Raw genomic sequence first — 27,771 nt, 5'->3', positions numbered from 1 at the left:
ATATGAAAATTAAAGACGTAGTCCTACAAAAATGCAAAAAATCTACTAAAGAGTTAATTTTCAGATTCTGTATTATTCTAAAATAATATTCGAAGAGTTAAGATTTTCTATCACGTCTTCAAAGAAAACAATTACTTTAGAATTGAGGTTCTGAAAATCGTAGAACCGTAGAACTTTGTTTTTCAGCGAGACTATCGCTCGCATAAATAATTCCCTATCGCTGAATATGACCCTTCGGCAAGTGATGCGTTTCGCACCTCGACTCCCACTTACAGCGTTGTGGAATTTACGACAATGAACGGTGGTGGCTGGGCTAGCGTACGTTCGAAAGCTCCCAGTTCAGCACAATGAGCATCTTTTGCCGGAAAACATCCCCCTCCCACATGCTATGGTACCGTACGGCCTGTTGCATGTATGTGTCGCTAGGGATGGAAGCCACCCAAAAGCTCCGAAGATGCGCATGTCGTCATACCCACGGCACGAAAAGTTCGCTCCTCTCTCGCGTAGATCGCACACGGACTCAAATCCAGCAGCCACTCCAGGTATACAATGGTAACGCTTTATCGCAGCCTCGCAGCAGTGGAACACAGGCCGAAATCCTTTCACGGTCGCGGCCAGCACTGCAGTTTCCTGTGTGAGATAACAAACCACGCGTAGCCCAGACTCGCTGGCGGAGTCACATCCAAATAGTAGAGAAAAGTTTTCCGCCGGGAAAGGACATTTCCCCGGAGGGTAAGCGGACGGTAGTAAGAGGATCGTGCCGTGCAAGTGAAGAACGGAATACCGCATAAGAGTGGAATGGGTGCCAAGTCGTTCGTTCTCTCTCTCTCTCCCTTTGTTAATTCATTTACGGTAGAGTTCTTTTGTGAATGGAATTGAATTCCTTTCTGCGTCTTGGTCTACCGGGGATGCTGTTCGTTGAGTTGAGCGAGAGAAAGAGAGCCGAGATGCCGGACCTGGTTTGCAAACGAACCCCAACAGCCAGCAGTATCGAATTTTCTCCGTTATCGTAAAACCGTGGGTGTTACATTCCTCGGGCGGTTCAAAAGCGGGTCCAATTTGGTGGATTGTTGCCTAGATTCGTTATCTGCAGTGTAAAGTGCGACAAATGCCGAGATTGTGATTAATTGATGTGCGATTGGGATAGGGCAATGAAGTGAATAAGGTGCATCACAATTCTCACCATCAATCGTTTCCAAACTCCGGCAGGTCACCGAAAAGCGGGGGAGAGAGAGTTAAAGTTAGTTACAGTTAATGGAGTTATGTAATCAGCTGTTTGTCCGAAAAGTGTGTTATTTTGCACGGTGTAAGGTAGAAATTGTGAACCGTGAATACACGGGTTCAAGTTCGAGTGTGTGTGCACGAAACTAGCCTCGCTTGGGAGAATATGGGATCATCACGTCCCACACTGGATTTTCTGCTGGAGATGAGCGAGCCGGAATCACGTTCCGGTTCGCCGGCCGGTGATGAGGCTCCCGATGGGGAGCAGGAGCAGGATGGGGATGATTTTTCGCAAAAAGAGATAACCGACACTGGAGATGAGCAACAGTCAGTGGCATCGGCATCATCAGCAGCAGCGCCGAAAAAGGTACGTGAGATTTTTCAACAAACCAATCAGTCCCGGTTGTGATCTTTGGAATCGGAGAATCGACGGATAGGAAGTAGTTCTCTCGCAGCACGGAACAAAGGCGCAAATAAAGTGAAGCGATACAGAAAGTTATTCTGTTGGTTATTCTATGGTTGAACATTTTTCGCAATATTATTGCCGTTATCCGAAGTGGGTCTGCGTTGGGGAGGTCATGGTATGCGCCGTAGATAAGAGCGCAGGGAAAATCAATGGAAATATTAATGGGAAAGGACACTTTGAGGGTAACGTCGGATGTTAGAAGTGTATCTTAACATCAACATGCAAACAAAAATTATAATGTTTTCTTAGAATGTTCAGAAAAGTGATGATTACCAGTCTTCAACTTTCCCTGCAGACAATGAAATAGATGTAATGATAATCGAATACCGTTTGATATCTGGGTACACTGTATTAAAAATTGTCTGCGCAGCCATATTTCTGGTAATATTTTCCAGATAATATATAACGAATGTCATGTCAACTCGACTGGACGTTGGCAGCATCATCTCAGATAGCAGTAAAACGTTGTGGATGAAAAACATGGGTCTTTTAAGCAACTTTGTATACTTGATATATTCAAAAAAGAATTAGATTACTTTTTAAAAAGGGCCAACCATTTTTTCTTGATTTTTCACAAAAAAATTAAACTCAAAAACTGTAAACCTACAAAATTCCAGTCAAAAGATCAATTGTAGGAAATTATTCAAATTTTCATAGAAAGTGCCAAAGTTTAAAAAAAAAACGCTGAAAAAAATTATTTCAAAAATTAAAATTCAATTTTTATTTTCAAAAACGTATTTTTTTTAAATTAGAAAAAAAATATGAATAGCCCTTACAATTTCCAACAAGTCGTTCATACATTGGCACTTTTACAGGGAAAAAGTTTTTCTAACAACAACTTTTCCATGCTTTCTAAAATCCTAATTTTGTTTAAAGTCAAGATGGCGATATAGTGTATTGACCAAAGTTTTAGATCTCATTAAAATATGAACTTTCGTCGAAGATGTCAACTTTCTATCTTTTATAGTTTCTGGAATATAAGGCATTTCTGTATCGAGACACCTGAAAAAATAATGTTTTACTCGTAACATTTTTGTGTGTCAATTCTCGTATTTGACATGTTCATTACATATTTCTGAATAGAAAAAAGTTAGCAGAGCTTCTAAATCGCGATAAATTGTACATAAAAATGTTACAAATCAAACATTAATAGTAATTTTTCAAAGAAAAACATGAAAAAGTTGTTGTTCGAAAACCTTTTTTCCATGTAAAAGTACCCATCTTCCGTTGTATGGAGAACAAAATATCTAGAAATTTTTTGGCCCTTTTCAAAAAGAAGTCGATTTTTTTAAATTTCAAGTATGCAAAGTTGCTTAAAAGACCCATGTGTTTACACCCACAACGTTTCACTGCGTTCCACTGTGATGGTGCTGCCAACTCATAAGACGAGTTGGAATGAAGTTCGTCAAATATCCAGGAGACAGGAGTGTTATTTTTCCATTATTCCACTCTCCAGTATCTACTCTTCTTTTGAAACACATTAGGCGGCTCTACCGTGCTGGTAGTGAAATATGAATGCAGTATATTACACACAGCGGTGCGCTTCGAAAGCCGCCGCGGTGAGGCAATGAATGTACTGAGCCGCGCCGGTTTTGCGAGAGTATTTGTATATTTTATCCATCAGCTTCATCATACACACACACACTGTTGTTGTTTTTATGCACTATGAAAAGTGGATTTGTTATAAGCTGAAAAATGCAGTGTTGTGATTTTTTAAATGATTAGTGTTGTAAAAATGTAATTAATCAAAAAAGAGTGTTGAAATTCGTGGGAATTTGAAAAAAAAAATCTTATGATTCCTCTATCCCAAATACAAATTCTTGTTGCTTATAATAGTATAATAATAACAGATAACGAGACCATCGGTGTTATGTGTTTTGCATAAAAATGGCGCAGGAGAGCCGCCTTGTCTGTTCTAATACAAGGCGGACTCGATTATACACAGTCTCCAGTTTCTTTTCCCTTATATAATATATTTTATATATTTTTCTGAAGTGTATTTTTTATACATATATTTTTTGTTTTTTGAAAATACAAGAAGAATTTAATTTTTGATTAAAGTCAGAAAACACCTTTCTCACATGAAATAATACATATACAGCGCGCACTCGATTATATACAGTTTTTGATTTCTTTTCACTGTATATAATCGAGTCAAAAAAAAAATGTTTTTATTTGTTTTCTTGCATGTATTTTTCGATTTTTGAAAATAAAAGAGGAATTTGATTTTTGATTCATCTCCTTAAAGTCAGAGAACACCTTTCTCACATGAAAACAATAAATTTATCCAGATCATCTCAGGAGGTGACTGAACTTCTATCTTTCTCAATTTGACTGCAATGTCGATATAAACAATTCCTGGTGAAAATTCAAGCAAAATCTTCAAAATTCACAATTTTTACCCCACTGTACATGTAATAGCCAGTTAACCTTAACCTTGGCGCTGAAAGGTAAAATTTCCTCCTTTTTTTATGCCAACTTTTTATTTTATTAGGCTCATTTTAGCAATTCAGCTGTAACAGAGCCGAATTCATTCGTGTACATTTTTTATCTTAAGATAGCTTTTGTTGTATATTAACACTGTTACCATCTTATCTTCTTTGTTTTTAAGAGGCTTTAAACTTTGCAGTTCATTCGCCTCTACTGTTACCATTTTGAGGCGTAAGAGTATCGCTATTTGTCGATAAAAATTTGTTTTATCTATAACACAGTAGCCGTTTAGGCACAAGAGAATTCCTATTCTATCGATGCGTAACACATGTCGTCTTTTTCCGGCGTAAGAATATTGCTATTGTTCGAATATTCACAGTTGGGCTGTTCACAGCGGGATTGTTGATATGAGGCTTCCTTTGTTGCGTTATTAATAGTGCCACTTACCGATGCAGCAGACCGAAAATGTGAGCGGTAAGGGACTGGGATTACCGACACATGATGATTGTTGCGTGGACATAGTAGCTAGAATAACACACTAAGATGGTCAGATGAGGGGCCCTGAGTTATGAGTTCATGATCGTTCGCGGACACGCAACCAATTAGGCTACGAAGACCCCCAAAAACCCTTCTTGAAATAAGCCATATTTGAAATATAAAAAATATATTTTTTTTCCAAACTGTATATAATCGAGTCCAAAATTGCATATAATCGAATCACATATAATCGAGTCTGACCTGTATCTGGTATTTTTCAGAATGTGATAGAAAACCATATGTGATGAAAAAACCCTTCTACGCATTTGTTCCAATTTCAACGATGACAGAGTTATTGAACTTATTTTTTGTTCCGAGCTCTGTTGGATTGAACTGGTTCTACTTCAAAAAGTTCGCTACTTAGGAGGATTTCGTTGCTTCCATGTGAAATATGAGAAAATTGAGTACGAGATATAGTCGTGAAACGTCTAAATTAGTGGGTTTAACAGTTTCGTCGCCCTGAGCGATTCGGTCAAGTTTCTTGCGGGGCCCAAACTCAACTGTCGGTGCGCTATAGAAATTAGAGGACAACGATAATAATGAATTCGGGCCATTTTGAATTTGCATTTTCATAAATAAATAAATGTGTTCTACTAGTCAAGCCCTTTCATTCGATATTCGATATGATATTGATGGGGTTTTGATAAAATATTTAGTCCGCCATTTTGTAACAGCAGCCATCTTGGATTTTCAAGATCATGGAATACGCAGTTTTATATTGACAGCAGAGAAAAGGCGTGTTCCAAATTTCAGATCGATCGGTCAACAGGAAGGAGGTTAAATTTCTATTGATGTGGGACAACCCTACATGAATACATACAAACATATTTACAATAGGTGCTGCTAAATGAAACCGTTTAAAAGTATAGTATAAAAACTATATTTTTTATGTTTTAGATTTTTTGATTATTCTATATAACCCATATTTACATTTAAGTGACTATTCTATCAACTTCCGTTCAACAATCCTATTCAAAATGAACGAGAAAAGTGTCATCCACATCTGGGTGACGGGGCCTCCCAGGAAAAATACGATCAAAGTGTTAAATAACATTTTGCCAGTGAAAAGCTCAGAAATTTGTTTTTTTAATGTGTAATTATTTATTTTACCCTAAAAATGCTTGATAAACATGATTGTTTCTATCAAGCAGATTGTAGCTTTCAAATCACTCTACAATTTGTTGCTTGACACTCATTTTCTATCTTTCTGAATCTCGCCGCAACACCATTTTGAATAATTCCTGTCGACCCTTCAACAAAAATCTCCAAGAATCACATTTTCTACTCCACTGCACTTATAATGATCAACTAACTGCGATCTTTACTTTGAAATATTACATTTTTTCATATTTTAAATAATAAAAAAATAAGTCACAGGAGGGTTGTGTCCGAGACACGACCGCATAGTTGACGTGAGGCTATCTGTTGATTTTGGGTATGTTTGAAGAATTACATCGTTGAACTCTTTGAAAATGATTTGGTTTAAATGCCTCTGTTAGGGAACACATTTCGGTAGGAACAAAAGATCCCCCTACTTTTATCTATTTGCAATGTCGATTTTCCCCAGGCAGCTTGGTTTTGATGTCTCTGTTAGGGAACACATTTCGGTGGGACCAAAAACTTTATATAACTCAGTCTCAGTCTTTTTACGCGGGAGATACATACCTCGTAAAAATCCGCATACCTCGTAAAAATCCGCGTAAAAAACCGCCTTAATTAGAAAATCCGCGTAAAAAAACCTCGTCAATTCGAAAATCCGCGTTAATTGGAAAATCCGCGTAAAAACCATGTCACCTAAAGATAAATATCAAATGGGACTATCCTCACGTAAAACGAGAATAAAAAATTGTGTGTTGCTCGCTTCCGAAAACCCGTAGTTTTTTCCTGCATTTTCGTTGGTTACTGGTAGCTATAGTTCGGTTTTCCTCACGAATGAGGTCATCTGCTGTTGCTAGAAGATTCCTTTGTGATTTGTACATTCTACTGCCGATGCACGAGCAATACCAGTCTGACCTGTATTGCTATTGTGTAGTTGTAGGCGTTATTGGTATCTCTTCAATGGAAATGATATAATTGAATGAAAAAACTCCAGAAAATGTTTTTTCTTCAATTTAATTCAGTTTCGATACTCATTTAATTCAACTTCCTATATACAAAAATATTGACTTTCGGTATGTGAGACTGTATGCGCGAGTATAGGAGGGTTACAATACAGTTCATATCCAGACAACCCTGGAAACATTCGTTGGTAGAACAGCTGCTGTCTCACGCTTCACATTTGTCAAGTAATATTTTGAATGCTTATTATTTATTTAAAACTTCTTGTAGCTGGTTTTGATCGATACTTGTAGCATATTGTTCCCATTATCAAGACATATCTATAGTTAGCAATCGAATGGCAAAACAAACAGTTGCCATTAGAAAATATGGACACAATGTTAGTGAATAAATCTGAATCCTGAACTCAAACTAATCAAGAACAACCTTTCTTGTTTTGACGTAGGATTACGTCTTTCGGGAACAAGTTGGGGGTACAAATTGAAAAACGAAAATCAATCGCATCGTAAAAAATGTCCAATTTTAAACGCTTATTGCTCAGTCATTTCATGATGCATCGATGAGATTTTTGCGCCAATCGATTTCGACACTCCATAACAATTTTTTACACTGAATGAAATACTATCGAACAATTGAAAAATCTCTGCCGTTATTCAAACGGAAATACCGCGTTCTGATTGATTGAAACAGAAATCAATGAAAATTACACGTTCTGATTTGTCCATTCACAATAGCACTCAAAACGTGCCTGGGTGCCTGGGTGCCTGGGGAAATCGGTATTACAAATTCATGCAAGTTGGGGGAACATTTGTACTACAAAAAAATACTAGCAAAAAAAAATGGGTGGGTTATATCTATGATATAACCGCAAGATAGACGTGGGACTACCGTTGCCATAGTAATATTTTTTTTTGTATTGATTGAATAATTGATTGAATGAAACAATTTTCGTATTCAATTGAAATCAACATATTTGCTGTGTAAGCAAAGAATATGAACAAACGCCATGTAATGTAAGGCGCTTTGATTTTAATGGCTGTGTTAGGGAACACATTTCGGTGGGACGGTTTGAATTCAATAACTCTGTGTTTTATTGAAAAAAAGGACAAGTTCTTAATGAAAGATTTGGGTTAAAGTAACATATTTTCTATAGTGGAAAAAACTGATAATTGTGCTCGATAATTGATAATTATCTTGTATTCCATTGGTGACATGTATTACATTGGTGACTTTTTTCATTATTTACATTGGTACCTTTTTTCATTATTTTATTCATACATAGGCTGACCAAACGTACCGTTTTCAACGGGACAGTACCGTTTTTTCGACCATTTTTGATTGTCCCGTTTTTTTCTTGATCTGTATTTTGAGTATTAAGAGAGAAAAATAATTCCTTTGTCATTATTTAATATATATTTTTTCGGATGAATTTCGTTCAGAGTATTTGCAGTGAACGAGTTTGTCTGCCAATTATGGGTTCGTGTAGAACGATTGAAAGGTTTTTATGATTTCATTGGTGAACATTATGCTAAAAAGCTTGAGAATGGTAACACGCGATACCTTTCTCTTAAACTTTCTATCGAAAGGATTCCTAATACACTGCGTTTCACAACTATAGAACCACTCATTTTTTCTGAGTTTCCAGAGATATGTAAGAAGTCGGTTGAATTGAAGTATAGACTTTAGGATATAATAACTATCTTCATTTAAAAGACTGGTCATTTGAACTTTATTGTTGTGTTCAGGCGCCCATTCAAAAAACTAAAATTACAGTGTTTCATAACTATAAAACCAGATGGAAAAACTCTCACTCCTTTACAAAACTAACGTCGACTTCACATGAATTACAATGAGTTTCTAATTCGTAGGTCATCTTTAGTTCTCAATCAGTTCAAAGAAACCTATTCGATGTGGTTTTGAACAAGCTGCCCCATGTAGTAGTGTGTATCTCGTTCTATGCAGAAGATACTGCTCGTTTAAGCTCTTCAAATCACTCATACTGCTTGTAAGCTGCTTCTACTATTTGTACGATCGCTCTTCATAAGTTCTTGATAGGTTTTGATTTTGTAAGCAAGAATCCAGAATCGGAAGCCCCTATTCAATAAACTATGCCTTAACTTTCCGAATGTTATGAATTGATGCCAAGTTACCCAATTGTCACGGTGTTTTTGATGCAAAAATAGAAGTAAATGATTCTGAAGTACTTCATTGCCTTTCTGACTGTACATTGGTATTGATGAAAAGCTATCTGAACCAGGCCGTTTTGAAAATATATTCCTCAAACGAGTTACGAGTTGAAAAATTACATGACACGTTCCGTAAGTTCTTCCAGTATGAAGAAATTCTATTCAAGTTGGATTTCTTTCTAAAGGGTGTGTCACATCAAATTGCATCACGGAGAAAAACGCGGTAGAAATTTAATTTTTAGGAATTATATCTTCAGCTTTCGCTTATAATCAGATAAGAGTGTATAGATCACGTTGGCCATGCTTCACTGTCAATTTTTCGTAAATTTGGAAAAATGTCGTCGAACGAAAAAGAGCGTCGTGAATTAATCCTGTGCACTCATTTCGAGAATCCGGAGTTGTTACATCGGGACATCGGTAAGATGCTGGGAATCGTCCAATCCAAACGATACTTCGAGAACCCAACCATCGACCGGAAGGTGAAGAACGGCAAAAATGGATGCTCCGTCAGTGAAAAAGATCACAAGCGCGTAGTTAAGCAGTTTAGACGTGATCCGAGAAGTTCGGTCCGGGATGTCGCCAATAAGCTGAATTTGTCAAGTTCATTCGTCCAGCGTTCCAAGCAACGGGAGGGCCTGCGTACAAACAAGGTTCAGAAGGCTCCTAACCGCGACGAAAGGCAAAACATGGTGGGGAAGACGCGAGCCCGGAAGCTGTACACCGAAATGCTGACGAAGCCGCATTGCCTGGTAATGGACGACGAAACCTACGTCAAAGCGGACTTTCGTCAGCTGCCGGGCCTGTTGTTCTTCTCCGCAGAGGACAAATTCAGCGTTTCGGAGGAGATGCGCAAGCAGAAACTATCCAAGTTTGCCAAAAAGTACATGGTGTGGCGATCTGCTCTTGTGGAAAGCGGAGCGCCCCCTTCGTGATGACCGGCACGGTAAACGGGCAGGTTTACCTTAAGGAGTGCCTACAGAAGCGCTTACTACCACTATTGAAGCAGCACGAGGGCCCGACCATCTTCTGGCCGGATCTCGCTTCGTGCCACTATTCAAAGAACGTGTTGGAGTGGTATGAAGCCAACGGGGTCACATTCGTGCCAAAGGAAATGAACCCGCCCAACGCGCCGGAGCTTCGCCCAATAGAGAAATATTGGGCGATTATGAAGCAGGCCCTCCGGAAGAACCCAAAAGTTGTCAAATCGGAGGCGGACTTCAAGAGAAAATGGATTTCTGTTAAAAAAAAACTACAACCTGACGTTGTACAGAACCTTATGGACGGGATAAAGAGGAAGGTGCGAGCATACGGGCTTGGGCTCGAAGTATGAATAAAAAGAAAATGCCAAAAGTTGTTTAATAGTTTTTATTTTACTGTCTAAAATTTTCAAAAGGATCGGTCTACTGGGCGAATTTCTACAGCATTTTTTCCGTGATGCAATTTGATGTGACACACCCTTTATTAGAGAAATTCTCCTGAAATAGTGAAACACATGGCATTAGTTTCCACATTAGTTTTTGGACCCGCAGCTTTGGAGATGGGACTTTTATGGTTTGGGTAGAATTTTCTAAAAAATGGCCTAGTTTAGGTAGCTTACCATCAACACGAATGAACAGTCAAAAGTGCTACGAAGTACTTCAGAATCGTTTACTGCTGTTTTTACATCAGAAACAATGTGATAATTGGGTAATTTGGACCCAATTCATAAAATCCGGAAGAACATGGCATGGTTTTATGAATAAAGGCTTCAGATTCTGGGCTGATCAGCTTGTTTACAAGATCAAAACACTAGTGTGATCGTACGAATAGTAGAAGCAGCTTACAAGCAGTATGAGTGATTTGAAAAGCTTAAACGAACAGTATCTTCTGCGTAGAACGAGATACACACTACAACATGGCGCAGCTTGGTCAAAACCACCTCTAATGGGTTATTTGAACTGATTGAGAACTAACGATGACCTACGAATTAGAAACTTATTGTAATTCATGTGAAATCGACGTTAATTTTGTAGAGGAGTGAGAGTTTTTCCATCTGGTTCTATAGTTATGAAATACTGGAATTTTAGTTTTTTGAATGTTTTGCACCTGAACACAACAATAAAGTTCAAATGGCCAGTCTTTTAAACGAAGATAGTCATTATATTCTACACTATATACTTCAATTCAACCAACTTCTTACCTATCTCTGGAAACTTAGAAAAAATGAGTGGTTCTATAGTTGGGCAACGCAGTGTATTTTTGACGGATTAGCTGCCCGATTTATTTGAAGACACGTGTCTCAAATTTTTGAAGCTTCTTACCAGAGATCGGATAGTGGTCTTTCAAACCCCAATAGAAGGGTCCTATTTACTGGTCTTGTTGAGACAATGCTGCTGTGCAAACTGTTCTTACAAGTCTAGTTAATTCAGGTGTAACACAGGGAGCTGAATTTCATACATTCTGTCAAATAAACATCGGGAATTTGTAATTTTAAATCTTCCCGCTGGACTTTCTTTTTAAGTTGGTACAACTGCCAGTGGTCTAAATGCCAATTTTGAGCGCTATATGTCTTTTGGTCATTAGGAACAAGTTAAGTTTTTTTACTTGGCGATTGATCTCCAAAAATTTCATCGCAATCGGGTGGCTGAAGACATGTTTGAACGATCAAATTCTGATCCCAAGTTCATCCAACGCATCGAATCAGAAAAAAAACCACGTCGAAGTCGATCAAAAGAGAAGATAATGCTGACTGTTTTCTTCAATATTCGTGGCGTTGTCCGCCGGGAATTCCTTCCGGAGGACCAAACGGTCAATAAACAGAATTACTTTGAAGTTGCGGAGCATTTGAAAGACAAATTCATTGCAAACAGACAGATTTATGGAAGGATTAAACTTGGAGCTAATGAATCGATCATTATGAACGAATTTTTGACAAAAAAATGACTTTTGTGGCTTTTCCTATTTCCGAAGCTCAAATTACCGCTTCGTGGGATCCATTTTGACAGCATGAAGACATAAAGGGTAGACAATTACTGAATACAGCTATAAAAAGTGTTTCGGTAACTGGATAGTTTGTTCGAAAAAGTGTAATGCTTCATAAGGGCCCTATTTTGAATGGGGTAATATCAATTTAGATGATTTTCTTTAAAAACACTAATTCCCAATATATATATTTGACAGAATTTAAGAATCTGGAAATGTTTTACGATATTGCTTTGAAGCACATTGAAAAATGGAAGGGTGGTCTAGGAAGAAAACAACAGAATTAATGGATTGTAACAAAATCTATTCCTGAATGGGCAGAGATCCAAAGTAGCATTAGTGAAAAACTTCCTGTTCAAATAGAAGAATTATTTTGTTTGATTAGTTACAGGAATCATAGTTAATGAGACAGAAAGGTAAAACAAAGAATCCGTGTCAGTTGCAGATAGTTAGGTGCAAATAAAATAAACTTCTAGAGGGTACGGAGCTTTGATCTGGTGACAAATTGTTTGATGAAATATTCAATAAAAATATTCTTCTTCGCAAAGTCGCTTCGTAATCTAAGTATCCCTTACTTCGTTATAGAGAACAAAACAACGTTATAGAGAACAAAAAGAGTTTGTTTTGTTTTATTCTTGGTTGTATTCATTCAATAACATTTTCCAAAAAATATTAGAATTAAAATTTTTTTGACTAACGTGTCCCGTTTTTATTCCTGAATCATTTAGTCAGCCTATCCATACAGAACACAGGAGCAATCTTGTCCTGGGCCACAGAGCAGAGAGTATCTTTTATTGTGTTACGCACCATCCAATAACTAATCATCATCGCTCGGTTGTAACACTGATGGAATGAATAAACAATAACCAACGACCAAACAAAACGGCACTTTTCAGAACCACCAAATCATTATCAAAGAGTTTAATGATGTGATTTCTCAAACATATCCTAAATCAGCATGCAACATATCGGACACAACCCTCCTGTGGAAATTTTCAAAAATTGTCGTGACACGGAATGCGCTATGTATAATGATATATAATGATGATGGAATCACTGATTATTAGTTTACCAGATATGTTTGAGTTGCATCAATCAAAAACCGAATTATCATGGAACTAAACATTACTATGTTCTGAAAATAAACCACCCAGAAATAGAACCTTGTTAGGAATATATTCACATAACACAAAATACTCTCCAGCTATGCCACCTACAGAGTCAGATAGATCATTGCTTTAACACGCTCCCATTAATCTCAACTTAGATCTTCAGCTAAACGGTCATTAATTTGAGTATTTAATAATGTTCTTAAAATTTATCGCTTATTTAAATTATCATCTTAACGACGTTTTTCCATCTCTCCCAAACAAAAACTTTTGTGGTAGTGATTCTAATTATTTATTTGACAGCTTATTCTTTTCATTCCATCGTTAATCTCTCTTCGACTCGGCTCTTTGTTCCATCTCGGATGTCACACCCAACCAGGGGACGAACACATTTGCTCCAGAGGCCCTTTTGTGGTGCATAAATTGTGGTGCACTATGAAATCGGAGGAAAACAACTCAAAATGCAGGGTTATCGAAAGTGACCTACCGCATGGCAACAAATTAACCGCGCGCCGCAGAGACCCTATTTCAAAGACAAGTGCCGCCGCCGACGTCGTTTAGGGCTCATCCCTTCTAAACGTTCCCCGGAAAGTTGTAAAAAGGTCATAACTTCGTTATGGATTGTTGACACCACCCGCGGAACAGAATCGTTGTCGTCGTCGGAATCGGAACGATTCTTCGAAGGACTTTCTAATATGTTTTAATGAATGATTAGAATACACGACAGTCGATGCTAGCTGATCTGAACAGATAGACTAAATCCAACGATTTTCGTGGTATCTCTCATTAGTAAAACAAAAACCGTGCGACTCATTGACTGCTTGCGTGTGATGTAAATCGTTATGAGCTTAACTCGATGACGATATATATGTTTTTCCAGATATGTTGAAAGTGGCATACAGACTTGTTCCACACTTCCAAGCCCAACGGACCGTTTGGTAGAATTGTCCGGAGGTAACGTGGTGGAAAGTGATCCTATCGATGAAAGCGATAATTAAAAGTCATGAAAGGGAATACGGAAACGATCGCCCAGCTTGTCAACGAGCGAACGGTCAACCGAAATGGGTGTTAAAAGCATAAAACCTTTTTGTGAAGCTCTTTGTTCGAATCACCTGTACCCAACACAGGTAAATTTGTCACGTGTCATTTCCAGCTGCTGCTTTATGGATGTGGTGAATCACGACCTGATTTTGCCCTATTCTTTATTGTTTTGACGTTTAGTGCCTGTGCATTTTAGTGTTTAACGACCGATTTCGAATTTCCTTAGCACTCACGATCTCAGCACCATTGGATCGACAACATCGTAAAATGGCTTGAACTGTGATTTTATTTTGGGAATGTCAGGTATATTATTGGAGAAACGACGGCTAGGAAACTGTCACTATGTATTTTCCACAGAAAAACAAAGCTCAAACACGAGAGAAGAATAAATAATGCAAGTAAGATCATCATACTGATGCTACATTTCTGTTTATTAGTTAAATATTTCTGCTTGCCGGTAAAAGAACAGCTCACCCTGATTGTGTTCAATTTTTTTGTCATTTTTTTTACTGGAAAATTTCCATTTTCGTTCGTGTTTCACTGCTTCGACAACTCATCAATGGCTGTAGAGCTGCTCAAGTGGATCAAATTATTAATTTTATATTTCAAGCAGATTTACACCAGTCAATCTCCAACACGCTATTCCGAGAAGATTCCGGATATCAAATTTTAAAGCCCCTTCCTCAATAATCGATTGTTTATATTCCAATTAGCGAACGGACAGACGTTTTCCATTGAACTGGATCGTGGCAACATGTAGAAGTGGAGATGTCATCCGCTGCTTGACACGTTTGACTAGTGCTCTACGATAGCGTGTTTCATAAAATATTCAACCATCCATCCAGAACCAGCTTGGATTTAATGACTTGTGCTTCTGCCGGAGCGAGTGGCCATTTACGTGTGGATGTGTGTGGCACCGGAATCAATTCAGTTACTTGACCAGCGCTGCCCGACTGTTAGCATCCCGTCATCACGTTCGACATTCTAGAGGAATGGGAAAAATAAGAGCCATGGCGCAAATGATACCGTTCCACTGATAGCCAAAACCGAACTATTAAACATATACCTATCATCACACAGCCACACGAGAGATGAAATAAATTCTATTCCATTTCTGCTCTTGTCGCGGTCCATTTATAGTGAGACCCACATAGCGATAGCTCTCTGTGTCTCACCCCCCATCATTCGCCCTCCGGCTGTGGTCCACTATTGTCCAGATAATGCACGCCGTCGGATTGAACCAAGCCCATTGGCAACAGATGCAAACTGACCACTCTGAAACCGTTGCGTTTGGCTTGCAGCACCACAATTCTATAGCACTGTCGGTAGAACTTTTCAACAGTCGTGCCCCCTCTGAAATTGAGGTCGAACTACTGTTGACACGTGGGGTAGGGTTGTTCCACCGAACACTGATCCCTCTCGTGCTGGGCAGTGAGATTGCTTCTCCATGCCCACTCTACAACTTCATCAGCGTATATCAACGCGGTTGACTGCTATTGGAAAACGAATTTTCGTTCACGCCTCTCAACACCTTTGTCGGTTCACAAAGCGACCGCAGGGATTCATCGCAAAGTCTTCGGAAGCTGGCGTTACGCCGTCAGATCAAAGGATAACCCGCGTGACAGTGAAATAATTAAATTTCCTTCTAATTCCTGGAGTAATAAGTGCCTTCGGAGAGGCAAGAATCGAACAAAGTGGGACGTTACAAAATTTGCTTTCAGAAGAATGACTTTAACTGTGTTCGTTGTCAATTATCGGCAGAAGCACCCGTTCAAAATCGAATAAACAATTTATCTAAAAACATTATCTATAAAAAGCCATTCCAAGCCAAACCGATATATTGGTCAGGGCTCGGCAATGTCATATTCAACTGAGGATAGTCATGAACTATGAAGAAATTCGACTTCGTATTTATTTTGAAAAGGAGTTTGGGCTTCTTTCAGCAGTTTCTCTGTCAACATGACTCAACAGTCATTCGGGGGTTTAGTTGCTATCTCACTGTACGACTCGACTATCTCATTTTATTCTTCCCCGTCAAAAGAACTTCATTGCATATCGAAGTGACTCCCCCCAAGATGAACTCGTTTCTCTCTCCCGTGTATCGCGTCTGCATGCATCAATGTTTGAGTTCAATGTGATTTGACATATACTACAGGCAGTGATGTCCATATCATCTTGTAGCGAAGAGACACTTAAATCCACCCACCTACTCCGTCATCCTCAACGAGAGCGCTCCTCTTTTGTCTATAATAACCATAGTTCTAGATATTCACTATATTCGCTAAAAATAGTGAACCGAGGTGAAACATGCGATATATGACGAATGAGATTGCACTCTTCAGTTTACTCTTCACTGCACTCTTCAGTGTACTCCTCAGTGTGGTAGAGTGCGGATCAGCGCGTTTCAGTGCTGTACACAGGTATGAGAGAGTGTATGTTAGAGTGTTGATTGGTCAATTCTAATGGGCTGCCAATACTATTTGAAAATACACTTCTGTACTCACGGTATACTATCTCGAACTAACGTTTGCGTTAAGAAAAATGGACAAAAATTGCCGATTTTTCATGGGTTTACCTTCACACGCACTGAAGAAACTACCCATGCAGCATCAATCACAGTAACCCATAAGTCAGCAGAAAAAATTTGACAGCTCTATCAGTCGAACTATAACCGTGATGGCGAAAACAGTGAAGCTACTCCGTTCAGAAGTGTGCGCGTTTAAAGAACGGTACCCCGCCGCGTCGAAAACGGACGCCGTGCGGCACTTTGTGGACGCCGGATACGCCCTTTCCGGCATCTACAACATCTTGGCACTATTCGGCAACTATCAGAGCATCGAAAGAAAGCCCGGTACCGGACGGCTGACGACCCTGAGCGACAAGAAGCTCCAAAGGTTGAAGAGGAAGATCGAGAGAAAAGTGGCTACATCGCTGCGTGCGCTTGGCCGAGAGGTCAGTACGACCGGCCAAACAATGAAAAAGTACCTGGTGAACATGGACATAAATGTCAGAAAGCGGACGTCCCGTCCACTGGACTCGGAGCTGCAGGCAATGTCGCGTCGGCAGCGGCTGAATAAGACGGTCAAGTCAATTTTCCCGGTGAATAGCGACGTGGCGGTAGTGATGGACGACCTATCTCATCCTGGATGGCAACGACTGGAAGTGAGCTCCGAAGTGAAGTTTATTTCACACACCAAGTTCCCCAAGAAGGTGCTGCTGTGGCTGACAATCAGCGAGAAGGGGATGTCAAGGCCGCTCTCCTTTGCTCCGGACTGGCCGTGAATGGGGAAATTTATAGTACGAATTGCCTGCCAGAAGTTACGTTGTCCATCAAGAAATACCACAAGGGCGAAAACGCGGTGTGGTACCCAAGTCGGCAAACCCGCCCAACGTCCCCCAGCTGCGTCCCATCGAGAATTTCTGGGTAAACCTGAAGCGTAAGATCTACTCCAACAATTTTGTCGCGAAAACTGAGAAGGAATTCATAAATAAAACGAAGAAAGAACTCAAAAACATGCCTACACGCATGTTTTCGTCCGCCATGGCGAACGTTCCGGTTAACTGCCGGAAGGCCGCTCACAGGGTGTAAATTTTTTTGCGAGTAAGCTAATATAATTACCTTTCATGGGAAATTGATCAAACTCAATTATCTGTCTTGGTTTTTTTATCACCATCCGAATTTTTTTATGCAAACGTTAGTTTTCATGACAAAGGATAACAGAAAAATATATCTGTTGATGACCCACTATGCAAAGCGTTTGTATGCCCATGCAGCAAAATAATTTCGCCCGATTTCAGGGATAAAAAATTAGCGTATCTGGCAACTCTGCATTTTCGCCGCTGATTTATATTTACATATTGTAATAAATTGACAGACAGTTCACACAAAACATTCAATCGGACAGGACGTTTTTATTGATTGTGAAGAAAGCAAAAATTGATGATAGAGGAGAAAGTAAAGTTGAAAGTGAATTGAAAAGAAAAGTGAAGTGATTGAAAAATATCAAACAGGGACAACACAACGTAGGAAACGAAAGGCACGGATTCAACAATATCTTTTTGCAGAATAGGGAACATATGTAACGATAATAAAAAAGAAATTTGACTATTGTTGACTATTGTTTGTTTCTTTTTGGAGGCTTCAATCTTGAAGTCCATTCGCCTCCAGCCTTGAAAAAGGTACTTTTGAAAAACTAACGCCAAGCTATAACTATCGATGTCGCCGCTGGATGACAGAAAAATCGTGAATGAGGCGATTATATATTGTTCTACCAGCACCATTATTCCACATAACCTTAATAATTAACCACTTAATCATCAACATTTGGCAACACAAGAAAATAACAACATTGAGTGCGTGTGGTGCAAATATACCGAAGCACTTTTCACCAGAGGCATGAAAATTGACGTGGTGCCTCAACCATACCAAATCACACCACTGTGTATTGATATTATATATATTGATATATATGATTCGAATATGTACAATTTTGGACTTGATTATATAAAGTTTGAAAAAAATATTTTTTTAAATGATTTATTTCAAGAAAAAATGTAATATTATAAATATAAAAGGTGAAATTTATTTGGCTATTATAAGTACGGTGGAGTAAGAATCGGGATTTTTGAAGATTTTGAATGAATTCTCACCAGAAACTGTTTATTCCAATTTTACAGCGAAATTAAGAAAGATAGAAGTTGGATGTCAAAGAACAAATTATAGAGCGGTTTGAGAACTTTAATTTGGTTGATAGGAATTATCAAGTTTATTTTGAATTTTGGGTTAAAATTAATCATAACATAATCAATTATTCAAATTTATTCAAATCCACTACTTTTGATGTTGCACAACTATATCCTGTACTAAATTTTCTCATCTTTCAAAGGGAGTAACGGAATTTTCCTACGTAGCGTATTTTTTTATGTATAGCCAGTTTAAGGTGAAGGTGGAACGAAGCGTAGTAGTATAGGCAAAACCACGTGTTTTCATGGGGTAATAGTGTGTGTGAGAGACACCGTTTGTTTAGGTTTTGGTACATAAATAGATCAATGTACTTATCAGACTGTGTGGCGCTTCACTGACACGAGTCTTAGAATATGTTGGAAGAAAATAACTATTCAATAATGAATTTGGATTTCAAGCTCATAATGAAAATCTTGAAAAACGTAGAACTCTTAAATCATTCAGTGCAATTATTTTATATACTGTCGATGGCAAATAATCGATATTAACATGGTCTTCTGCACAATCACTCGATCTTGATTATTTCTTAATATTTTCCTTCGTCGATCGTATTTTTTCATATATTCATGTTGGAGAGCTTCTGTTCGTTGGCCGAGGCATTTAGATTGAATGTAATACTTTTCCGTTTACTATATTTGAAAGCATAGGCAGCCGTGGTAGTGTTCTGAGCTCTGCAAAACAATTTTCTTAACCAATGTTAAAGTTGGTAAAACTTACATTATAGACCCATTAAACGTAAACATAATAATTGTATTTGTATGAACACAATTTTATTCTATTGATTTTCATGACATGAAACACTATGACTCAGGAATAACATTTTATTGAGTGGTTTTTATAGCTGTTTCGATAATGTTGTCGAAAAACAGGAAGTGGGTTATATCTATGGTATAACCGAATGGGTGACGTAGGACTATCGTTGATTTAGTGATCATTTGTTTGAAGTTGAATCTGAACCCATTCTGAATGAATGAATAAATGAATATTTGGGGGACTTCGAAAACGAGAGCGTTACGTTCGAGGCACAAGGTTTTATGCATCCAACATTGGATACGAAAATATTCTACTAATGGGGAAGAATAATTTTCAGAAGCTTTCCTGCTGATTGCACTTGATTGAAAAATCACAGAACCAAATGTATTTGGACACAGTATTATATGGATAGATAACATTAAAATAAACTCTTTCGCTTGAATGTTTTTTTTCAATTCCCAGGGGAACTGTCAGCAACGATAACATCTTTCCAGATTCTCCTCGATACTCGAAGCCCACCAGTGGTTAATGCTAACTCCATAACCACCTGTTCATTGCACTTGATTGAAAAATCACAAAACCAAATGTATTCGGTTGCAGTGTTATATGGATTGAAATCAATAAAATAAACTCTTTCGCATGAATGTATTTTTCAATTCCAAGGGAAACTGGTAGATTATTTTTCAGCAACGATGACATCTTTCCGGAATCTTTTCGATGCTGTTTGGCAACCAAACGGAAATAGTTCCGCGCGTGTATGTGTGTGTGTGTGTGTGGTGGCTGCTCCGATGTTTCAAGCGGAACCGTTTGTGGCATCACTTTCCTCCTGATGGATTCCCTTCTGGCCTAAGGTGCAAAAACAGGCTCTTGGTGACACCGTTCATCAGCGCTTTCATGATAAACGAAGCTAACTTCATCATAACAGTGACAACATGCTCCAATCGCTGTTCAATTGTAACTGAGTGGATTTCCGAGCGACGCTCGCTTATATACCGATTGGTGATTTCAATAGCCTGTTTTAAGGCTATTGAAACAGATTTTTGGATGAAAAAGAAACAAGTATAAAACGCGTAGACATTTTATTTTTCGAGTGTTTATCATACCATTTCGTTCGGTTGTTTAGAAGCTATTAACGCTCAAAATCTCGGTCTCCGGTGTAACGCTTTCGTTTTCTAAACTTCGATTTTACACCCCTGTATAGGAATGAAAGACGTAGTCCTACGTCAAAAATAGCGATGCTTTCACCAATACGAACAAAACCATTGCGGAAAATTGGAAAATTAAAATTTAACTGTCACATGTTTGTCCTACTCTAGATCGTCTTGAATGATAAATTCAGGAACAGATGCGCAATGCACATATTCGATAACATCTCGTTGTGGTGATATCACGGCTCGGCAACGTCATATTCAACGGAGGATTGTCAGGGGATTATAAAGACACCGGCTTTCGCATTCTATCCGAATTGTTCCAGCAGTTTCTCTGTCAACATAAATCAAAAGTCAATCGGGCCCCGCCTATTGACACTCAATTATTCACCGTAAAATAAGCTTCACGGCATATTGAAGTGTTAAGAAGGAATCCACTCAGAAAATTGTCGAAGCTTATGAAAATTTGATTCTGATTATATATATATTTAATATATATAATATTAATTCTGTTAATAGATTTTTTTATAAAAAATATTTTAACCGATTTCCATGCTGCAGGATAGTTTGAGGTGGCAGTTTTACCGGAATTTAACAACGCGGATATTTTCGACTATTTCAAAGCTCTCATCAGAACCGGCACGATCGCGCCTTACATTCTGAACCATACATTCTAGGAAAACGCGAAGAATTGTTCGATTAATATGCACCATGGATTCCGATAATGAGCCATATACGGAGGCAAAAGTTGAACAGATCAAAGGTTCAAAGGAATTTCACAATACCCGATACAGTGGCCCCGGGTAAATAGCCACAACGGAGATGACAGCTCTGATTGAAAAATGAATCCAACAACATTTCCTCGAACCCGAGACGCCGCTTTGACAGGTCTCGACGTCTGCAGCCTATTGTTAGTTGGCATAAGGTAGACGCAGGAATTTAAATTGAATATAAAGCCAGGCGATGAGTCGCTTTCGATCGGTTTCGTGGAATATGATGGAAGGCAGGAAAATTATTCAGCTACCGACCTACGTAATTCAGATTGTTAAATCGAAGCTTCCTCATTTTTAAATATCTAACAAAAACAGTCGAATATTAATGTGATTACTGATAAAATAATGCCTCGATTGAACGAACGTGAAAGTCTTATTCTATTGGTCAAGGTCAAACGCTAGATTATACATTGAACTGTAGCCTCGCGCATGAAGATAATTGACTTCAGCACAAGGCGCCAATAGTTAATCCCCATCGGACGATCACGCAAGCAGAATTCTCCTCAAGTAACCACTGCAAACCATGATCATCGCTTATTTCACCAGGTATGCTGCAGTTATTCTCTGCCATAACACTTATTGACTCAGCCGTCGCCACCGTCGTCTTCATCGTCGTCGACGCCATCGTGCCAGTCTTTTTCGCGCCTCGTTGGTGCAAAACGAGTCAAAACACAAACGTTAGGAGTCCGGCCCAACGGCCGAGCAAACATGACAAGCTTGGCATTCAAATGAAACGCTTCATTGGCAGCCAATGTCTGCCACAAGTGCGAATGGATACCTCATTCAGAATCATCTTGCCCTGGCAGAGAATCCCAACTTGCGTGCCTACATTGGCCTGTTAGCCATCCGCGGGTCCATATATGGTGTCGTGCCGTAGATCCATTTGTTAAAAATATCGAACTCGTTTTGCTCCTCGTATGTACTTCCAGTGCCCTTTGGCGACACAACGGGTACCAGAACTAGCGAAGGGGTGATCTTCCGTAAAAGAAGGATATACAAAGTTGCAAGCTATGCAATGTATCTCTGGCAGCTCGATGGCAACAGCTTTGGCAACACTTCCCCCCTCGGCGATCAATCGCAGGAATATTGAAAAGCAATCAGAGGTATCAATTTGCCGTCTATCTTACACATCTTCTATCATCCCGCCCTTCCTGATTAATTTTTTATTAAGTCTACTATAAGAACACGGTTAAGATGCATCCTCACAGGTGCACTTCACGTCGCCGATCGTCTCACAAACACAGTGTATTAACAAACAAAAAAAACAGTTGTGAAAGAACCTGTTTTGAAGACGGGAAGGAGTTCTGTTCTCATTTGGTGCTTAAGCTCGAATCGCCCGATAATTGCTACCCTCATTTGATCGTGTGATAAGTAAGCGCTCTAAAGGATTCCCTCGACCCTTCGAATACCGTCAATCCTTAGCTTGAGTGAAACAAAACGATCGAGGCAAAACAAACGCGCAACAGGTTGAAGATGGAATTTATCGGACAGTATAATGTTGCAAAATGTTGTCCCAGAATGGAATGCTATTTTTAGTATTTTGTCATGCCATCGGCATGCACCGATTCTGTTAGAATGTTCATGTTCTTTCTCGAACAAGAAAATGTTAATCGATTCGATTTAGAATAAATAATGGAAAATGTTGAAACTGATGAGTTTTGCAGTTACATTTACGCGGGATCGACTTTGGAGAAATATTACAGCATTAGTAAAAACGTTGTACCATCTTAACAGTAGATAGTAGGAATGAGTGCCTAACGATGTATTGAGATTAGCATTTCTACTTTTGTTTATCACTCAACTACAGGTTGGCGCATAAGTTACGCAACCGATTTGCACACAAAAAAATTCGAATAAAAAAATGTTTCACGACACAAAATCGTTATTCTCGAATAAAAAACGATACAAAGTCGACAACTGAACCGCTTAGGAACCAACACGGTCGATAGTTGCAGCGCGATCTTCATTTTTTTTTCTTCAGAGAGCGTTGCGTGACTTATGCGCCACCATGTATATTGTATGGTAAAAAAGAAAACCTTTTGTTATATGAACTAAACGGAACTTCAAACGGATTGTAAGAGAAATCTGATAGATATTCCAACATTAACATGAAAAACTCGACATTATTTGGTCTTCTTGTATCGATACTCATGAATGTACATAGAAATCTTTATTGATAGAATCATCCCAACATAAATATTAATCGATCGGTCGCCTTATTCTTTCGTTCATTTAATGTAGCTGAATACGATTGGAATCCTTTACAGCGCATTCTTAAACTTATGTTTTGATAGCCACCTGCCTCGGCGACATTATACTTCTCTGAAACATTGCCTCTGGTGGGTGGTTATAATCATATTATTATGGACATGTGGATTTGGGGAATTGTAGCCGGTTGAACAAATTTATTAGTACTTCTTGATATCGCGAAATAGTATGCGTGAGTGTCCCCTTTCGAACCTCTCAATCGGCAGTCAGTTTAGTTCTTCCACTGCACAGTTTTGAACATTACCAACATACTCAAAAATATATCCTACATGAACCCGACATGATAATTAGACAACAACCATTCTAATAAAATCTCTATCAACGTTAAACACTTTAAACCAGGTTCTCAACGAAACTTTGGGGATAGTAGAGTGTCGCCATCTTCTAATTCATCTCCCCATCTTTGATACTGATGAGTCAGTAAATGTAGAATAATCGACTCACCTTGTCCGTCACGAAAAAACAAGTGAATGAGGGAATGAGGAAACCAGACCATGGAGTAGAGATGGACAAAGCAGTTCACATTGCTGAACGACTCAGTTGCTAACCGTTCACCCAAGTGAACCAGTTCTTTTGAATCGTTATTTCGCTCTGTCATTCAGTGGTATCAAAGCCGGTATCAAGAACAACAATGCATGTTAGCTAGAATCCAACAAACATATGCCGCTTCATAGCTATTCATGTCCTTGCATTGATATCGCTAGATTAGATAGAACATTTTCTAATTTGTATGGAATTTTTTTTTTGTTATTTAATAGGGAAAGGAAAGTTGCTTCTCCTTCAAAAGTCGCAAATTGTATGTAAACTTATGTTTCTCATTCGACAATGCTGTATGTTATAATATGGTTCGCCCTTTTTTCTCATATTTTCTGTTGGGACTCAACCTAGATTCCATCAAACATCATATTTAATAATAGTTCAATGATATCCGTAACAACATTTTTAAATTTTCACAAACATTCCGGTATGGAATTTCCGGTGATAATTATTACGATAACACGTGCACACAATAGGCGAAAGCAACGATAAAACATTTTTTGCAATTTGCTTTCCCACTAGAATATTGCTTGTTTACCCAATTCATGAATTGTTTCAGCTTCCTCCGGATTTTCTCATAAACAGAAAGTAAATAAGTATCTACATATAGTACATATAGTATTGATTAATATTTACAGCTTTGCCGAAAATAAAATTTGATTGCAATGATGCAACCAATCCTAATTTTAGATTCAAAATTGAGCATACATTACAACATATTGTTATCTTGTTTAACTTTCCCAAGCGTTTACGTTGTATTCATCCGTTCCGTCCAAGGCAATCGGCTTCCCATATGTATTCATTTCAGCTCTGCCATGGAGTTAACGCCCGAATTGTATGCAATCATGTTGTTTGTTTCTCTTCCCCCACGGCGCGAGCAGCGAGTAAAATCTTAAAAATATGCGAATCAATGATTCTGCTTAAGGTGAAGGTGGAAGCTAGCCATTGTAGTAGTATAGGTAAACCCTCGTGTAAAAATGGGGTAATAGTGTTTGTGAGAGAAGAGCAAAGCACACGTAAATAGATCAATTCACTTATCAGACTGTGTGGCGCTTCATTGACACGAGTCTTTGAATACATTTGAAAAAAAAAACAAATAACAATTCAATACTAAAGTAAAATGTATGAACGATATGTTCCGATGAACAATTGCAAATATAAATATATATAGAAGGTGCATTTGTATATGATTCTGATTATACGCGAGCGTAACATGAGCAAATTTATAACACATGCGAATTGGGGCTCTTTTGGTATTAACAAGTTCTTCCGCATAGTAACTCGATGTTGATAATTCCTTAATATTTTCCTTCGTTGATCGTATTGTTTTCACATATTCACGTTGGAAAGCCTTAACCCTTCTCTTCGTTGGCCGAGGCATTTAGATTGAATTTAATACTTTTCCGTTTACTGTTTTTGAAAGCATAGGCAGCCGTGGCAGTGTTCCGAGCTCTGCAATACAATTTTCTTACCCAATGTTAAAGTTGCTAAAACTTGCATTATAGACCCATTAAACGTAAAAATAATAATTGTATTGATATCAACACAATTTTATTCTATTGATTTTCATGACATGGGACGCTATGACTCCGGAATAACATTTTATTGAGTGGTTTTATAGCTGTTTCGATGATGTTGTTTGGCATCAGTGTCGAAAAAATAACGATGCTTCCACCAATACAAACAAAACCATTGCTGAAGATTGAAAAACGAAAATTTAACTTTCAGAGCACTTGCTCGAGTTTTCCGACGCTCTTCACTATACGGTGCGAAAGCAGATGAAAATTTAATATCTTGTGAGTAATCGATTAAAGTTTGGTTGATATTACTTGATGGGAAGTGTGCAAAAACGATCATTTTCTTCACACTGTTTCGCAAAATTATTGATTTTCGGGCGAGGGGTGAGGGAGGGAGATGAAAGAAATGAGCGCCATTGTAGCAGCCATTTGTGGCTAGCTTCCACCTTCACCTTAATATGCATTTGAAATCTCTTTTTTTTTCGTTACATTTTTCGTAGAGAAACCCCGTTATATAGAAAATAAAGACGTTGTCAAAATCGCTTTATTTATTTTATGAGTATGTTATTTTTTTCAAATTTCTCTGAATTACGTTAAGAGTGTGAGAATCGCAGCAGGCATTTGCTGTTATGATTTTACCCCAATTACCCCAATTTTCGTGTTCGAATTTTTCATGTTAAGTGTTAGAAAAGGTAAGAATCTACTATAAATAGATGAACAAATCATTTTTTATGCATAAATCTTCATTAAAAATTATATTTAAGTAGTGTTCAGAACTTGAATCATATTTTGATGCATGCTTCGATGTCCGAACATGTTTGAACCCTCTATTTCCAGGTAAACACAGCAATAGTTCACAAACGGGGATGCAAGGACAGTCCGATTCTGGAGCAACAATATAACAAGATCTAACACCTTTTGTAGACAAATGTTTGTAAGCTCCTTCCTTGCAAAACGTAGGTCACAGGCGCAAGCCAAGGACAGTAAAATTGATTTTCTTGTAAACAGTAAGTAAAATTGAAACAGAAGTAAATGATTCCGAAGTACATTAAAATACTTCATTGGACTTCTGACAGTATCCATTGCGCAGACTGGTCAAAACCACCCCGAATGGGTTATTCTAACTGATTGAGAACTAAAGATGACCTACGAATTAGAAACTTTTTGTAATTCATGTGAAACTGACTTTAAAAAAATATAAAAAATATAAAATATATGAATATAATGAATGTTATTATAGAATTTGTCTTACGTAGCATACTTTTTTAAGTAGAGCAAATTCAAGGCAAACAGAGCCCGAAACATAAAAAAGATCTATAACTTTATCATTGTTGAAATTCAACTACTGTATAACCCCGATTTTCCGAGGAATAATCTGGCAAGGTCATCGTGGATAACGAAAATCGCGAATAACACAAAACGGTTAAAAATGAGTTGCAAACACGAAAAAAAAAGTTTTTTTTCTGAAGGTTCAGTGAAATAGGGATAAGTTACAGAATACTATTTTCAAACTCCTTGAATAAATATTACACTCGTAGAAAAATTTAATTTCTCATGTTCCTATTTTATGTTCAATAAACTACCACAACCAAAACATCTTAACTTTGGAAAATCACAACTCGAAAACGATAAAAATCACATCTCTAATTTTTAGAAATATTGTGTAAAAAAACCTCAGTTTTCAAGAAAAAAATATTCAAAAAATGTTGTGCCCTTGGTCCCGCTAAAAAATCAAAGAATTATAATCAAAAACAAAATCCGTTTCTTGCAAGTTTAATTCTTCCAAAAAACAGGAAGTGGGTTATATCTATGGTATAACCGCAAGGGTGACGTAGGACTATCGTTGATTTAGAGATCATTTGTTTGAAGTTGAATCTGAATTCATTCTGAATGAATGAATATTTGGGGGACTTCGAAAACGAGAGTGTTACGTTGGATGCACAAGGTTTTATGCATCCAATATTGGATACGGAAATATTCTACTGATGGGGAAGAATAATCTTCAGAAGCTATTCTGTTAAT

At 38.1% G+C, this 27,771-nt stretch overlaps 1 protein-coding gene across 1 annotated transcript in view; it reads left to right on the top strand.

The window, feature by feature from the left end:
- The first annotated feature begins 612 nt into the window (after positions 1–612).
- Positions 613–27,771, top strand: part of LOC129771861 (breast cancer anti-estrogen resistance protein 1) — a 329,735-nt gene continuing 302,576 nt past the window's right edge. Inside the window, exon 1 of the mRNA XM_055775974.1 lies at positions 613–1,588. Coding sequence (XP_055631949.1) covers positions 1,388–1,588 — 201 coding nt within the window. The 5' untranslated portion in view covers positions 613–1,387. The remainder of the gene's footprint in view (positions 1,589–27,771) is intronic.

Source organism: Toxorhynchites rutilus, chromosome 2 (assembly GCF_029784135.1).
Source record: "Toxorhynchites rutilus septentrionalis strain SRP chromosome 2, ASM2978413v1, whole genome shotgun sequence".
In the NCBI taxonomy this organism is placed as follows: Eukaryota; Metazoa; Arthropoda; class Insecta; order Diptera; family Culicidae; genus Toxorhynchites; species Toxorhynchites rutilus.
The sequence above is the reverse complement of the archived record's forward strand: the minus strand, read 5'-3'. Positions and strand labels throughout refer to the sequence as shown.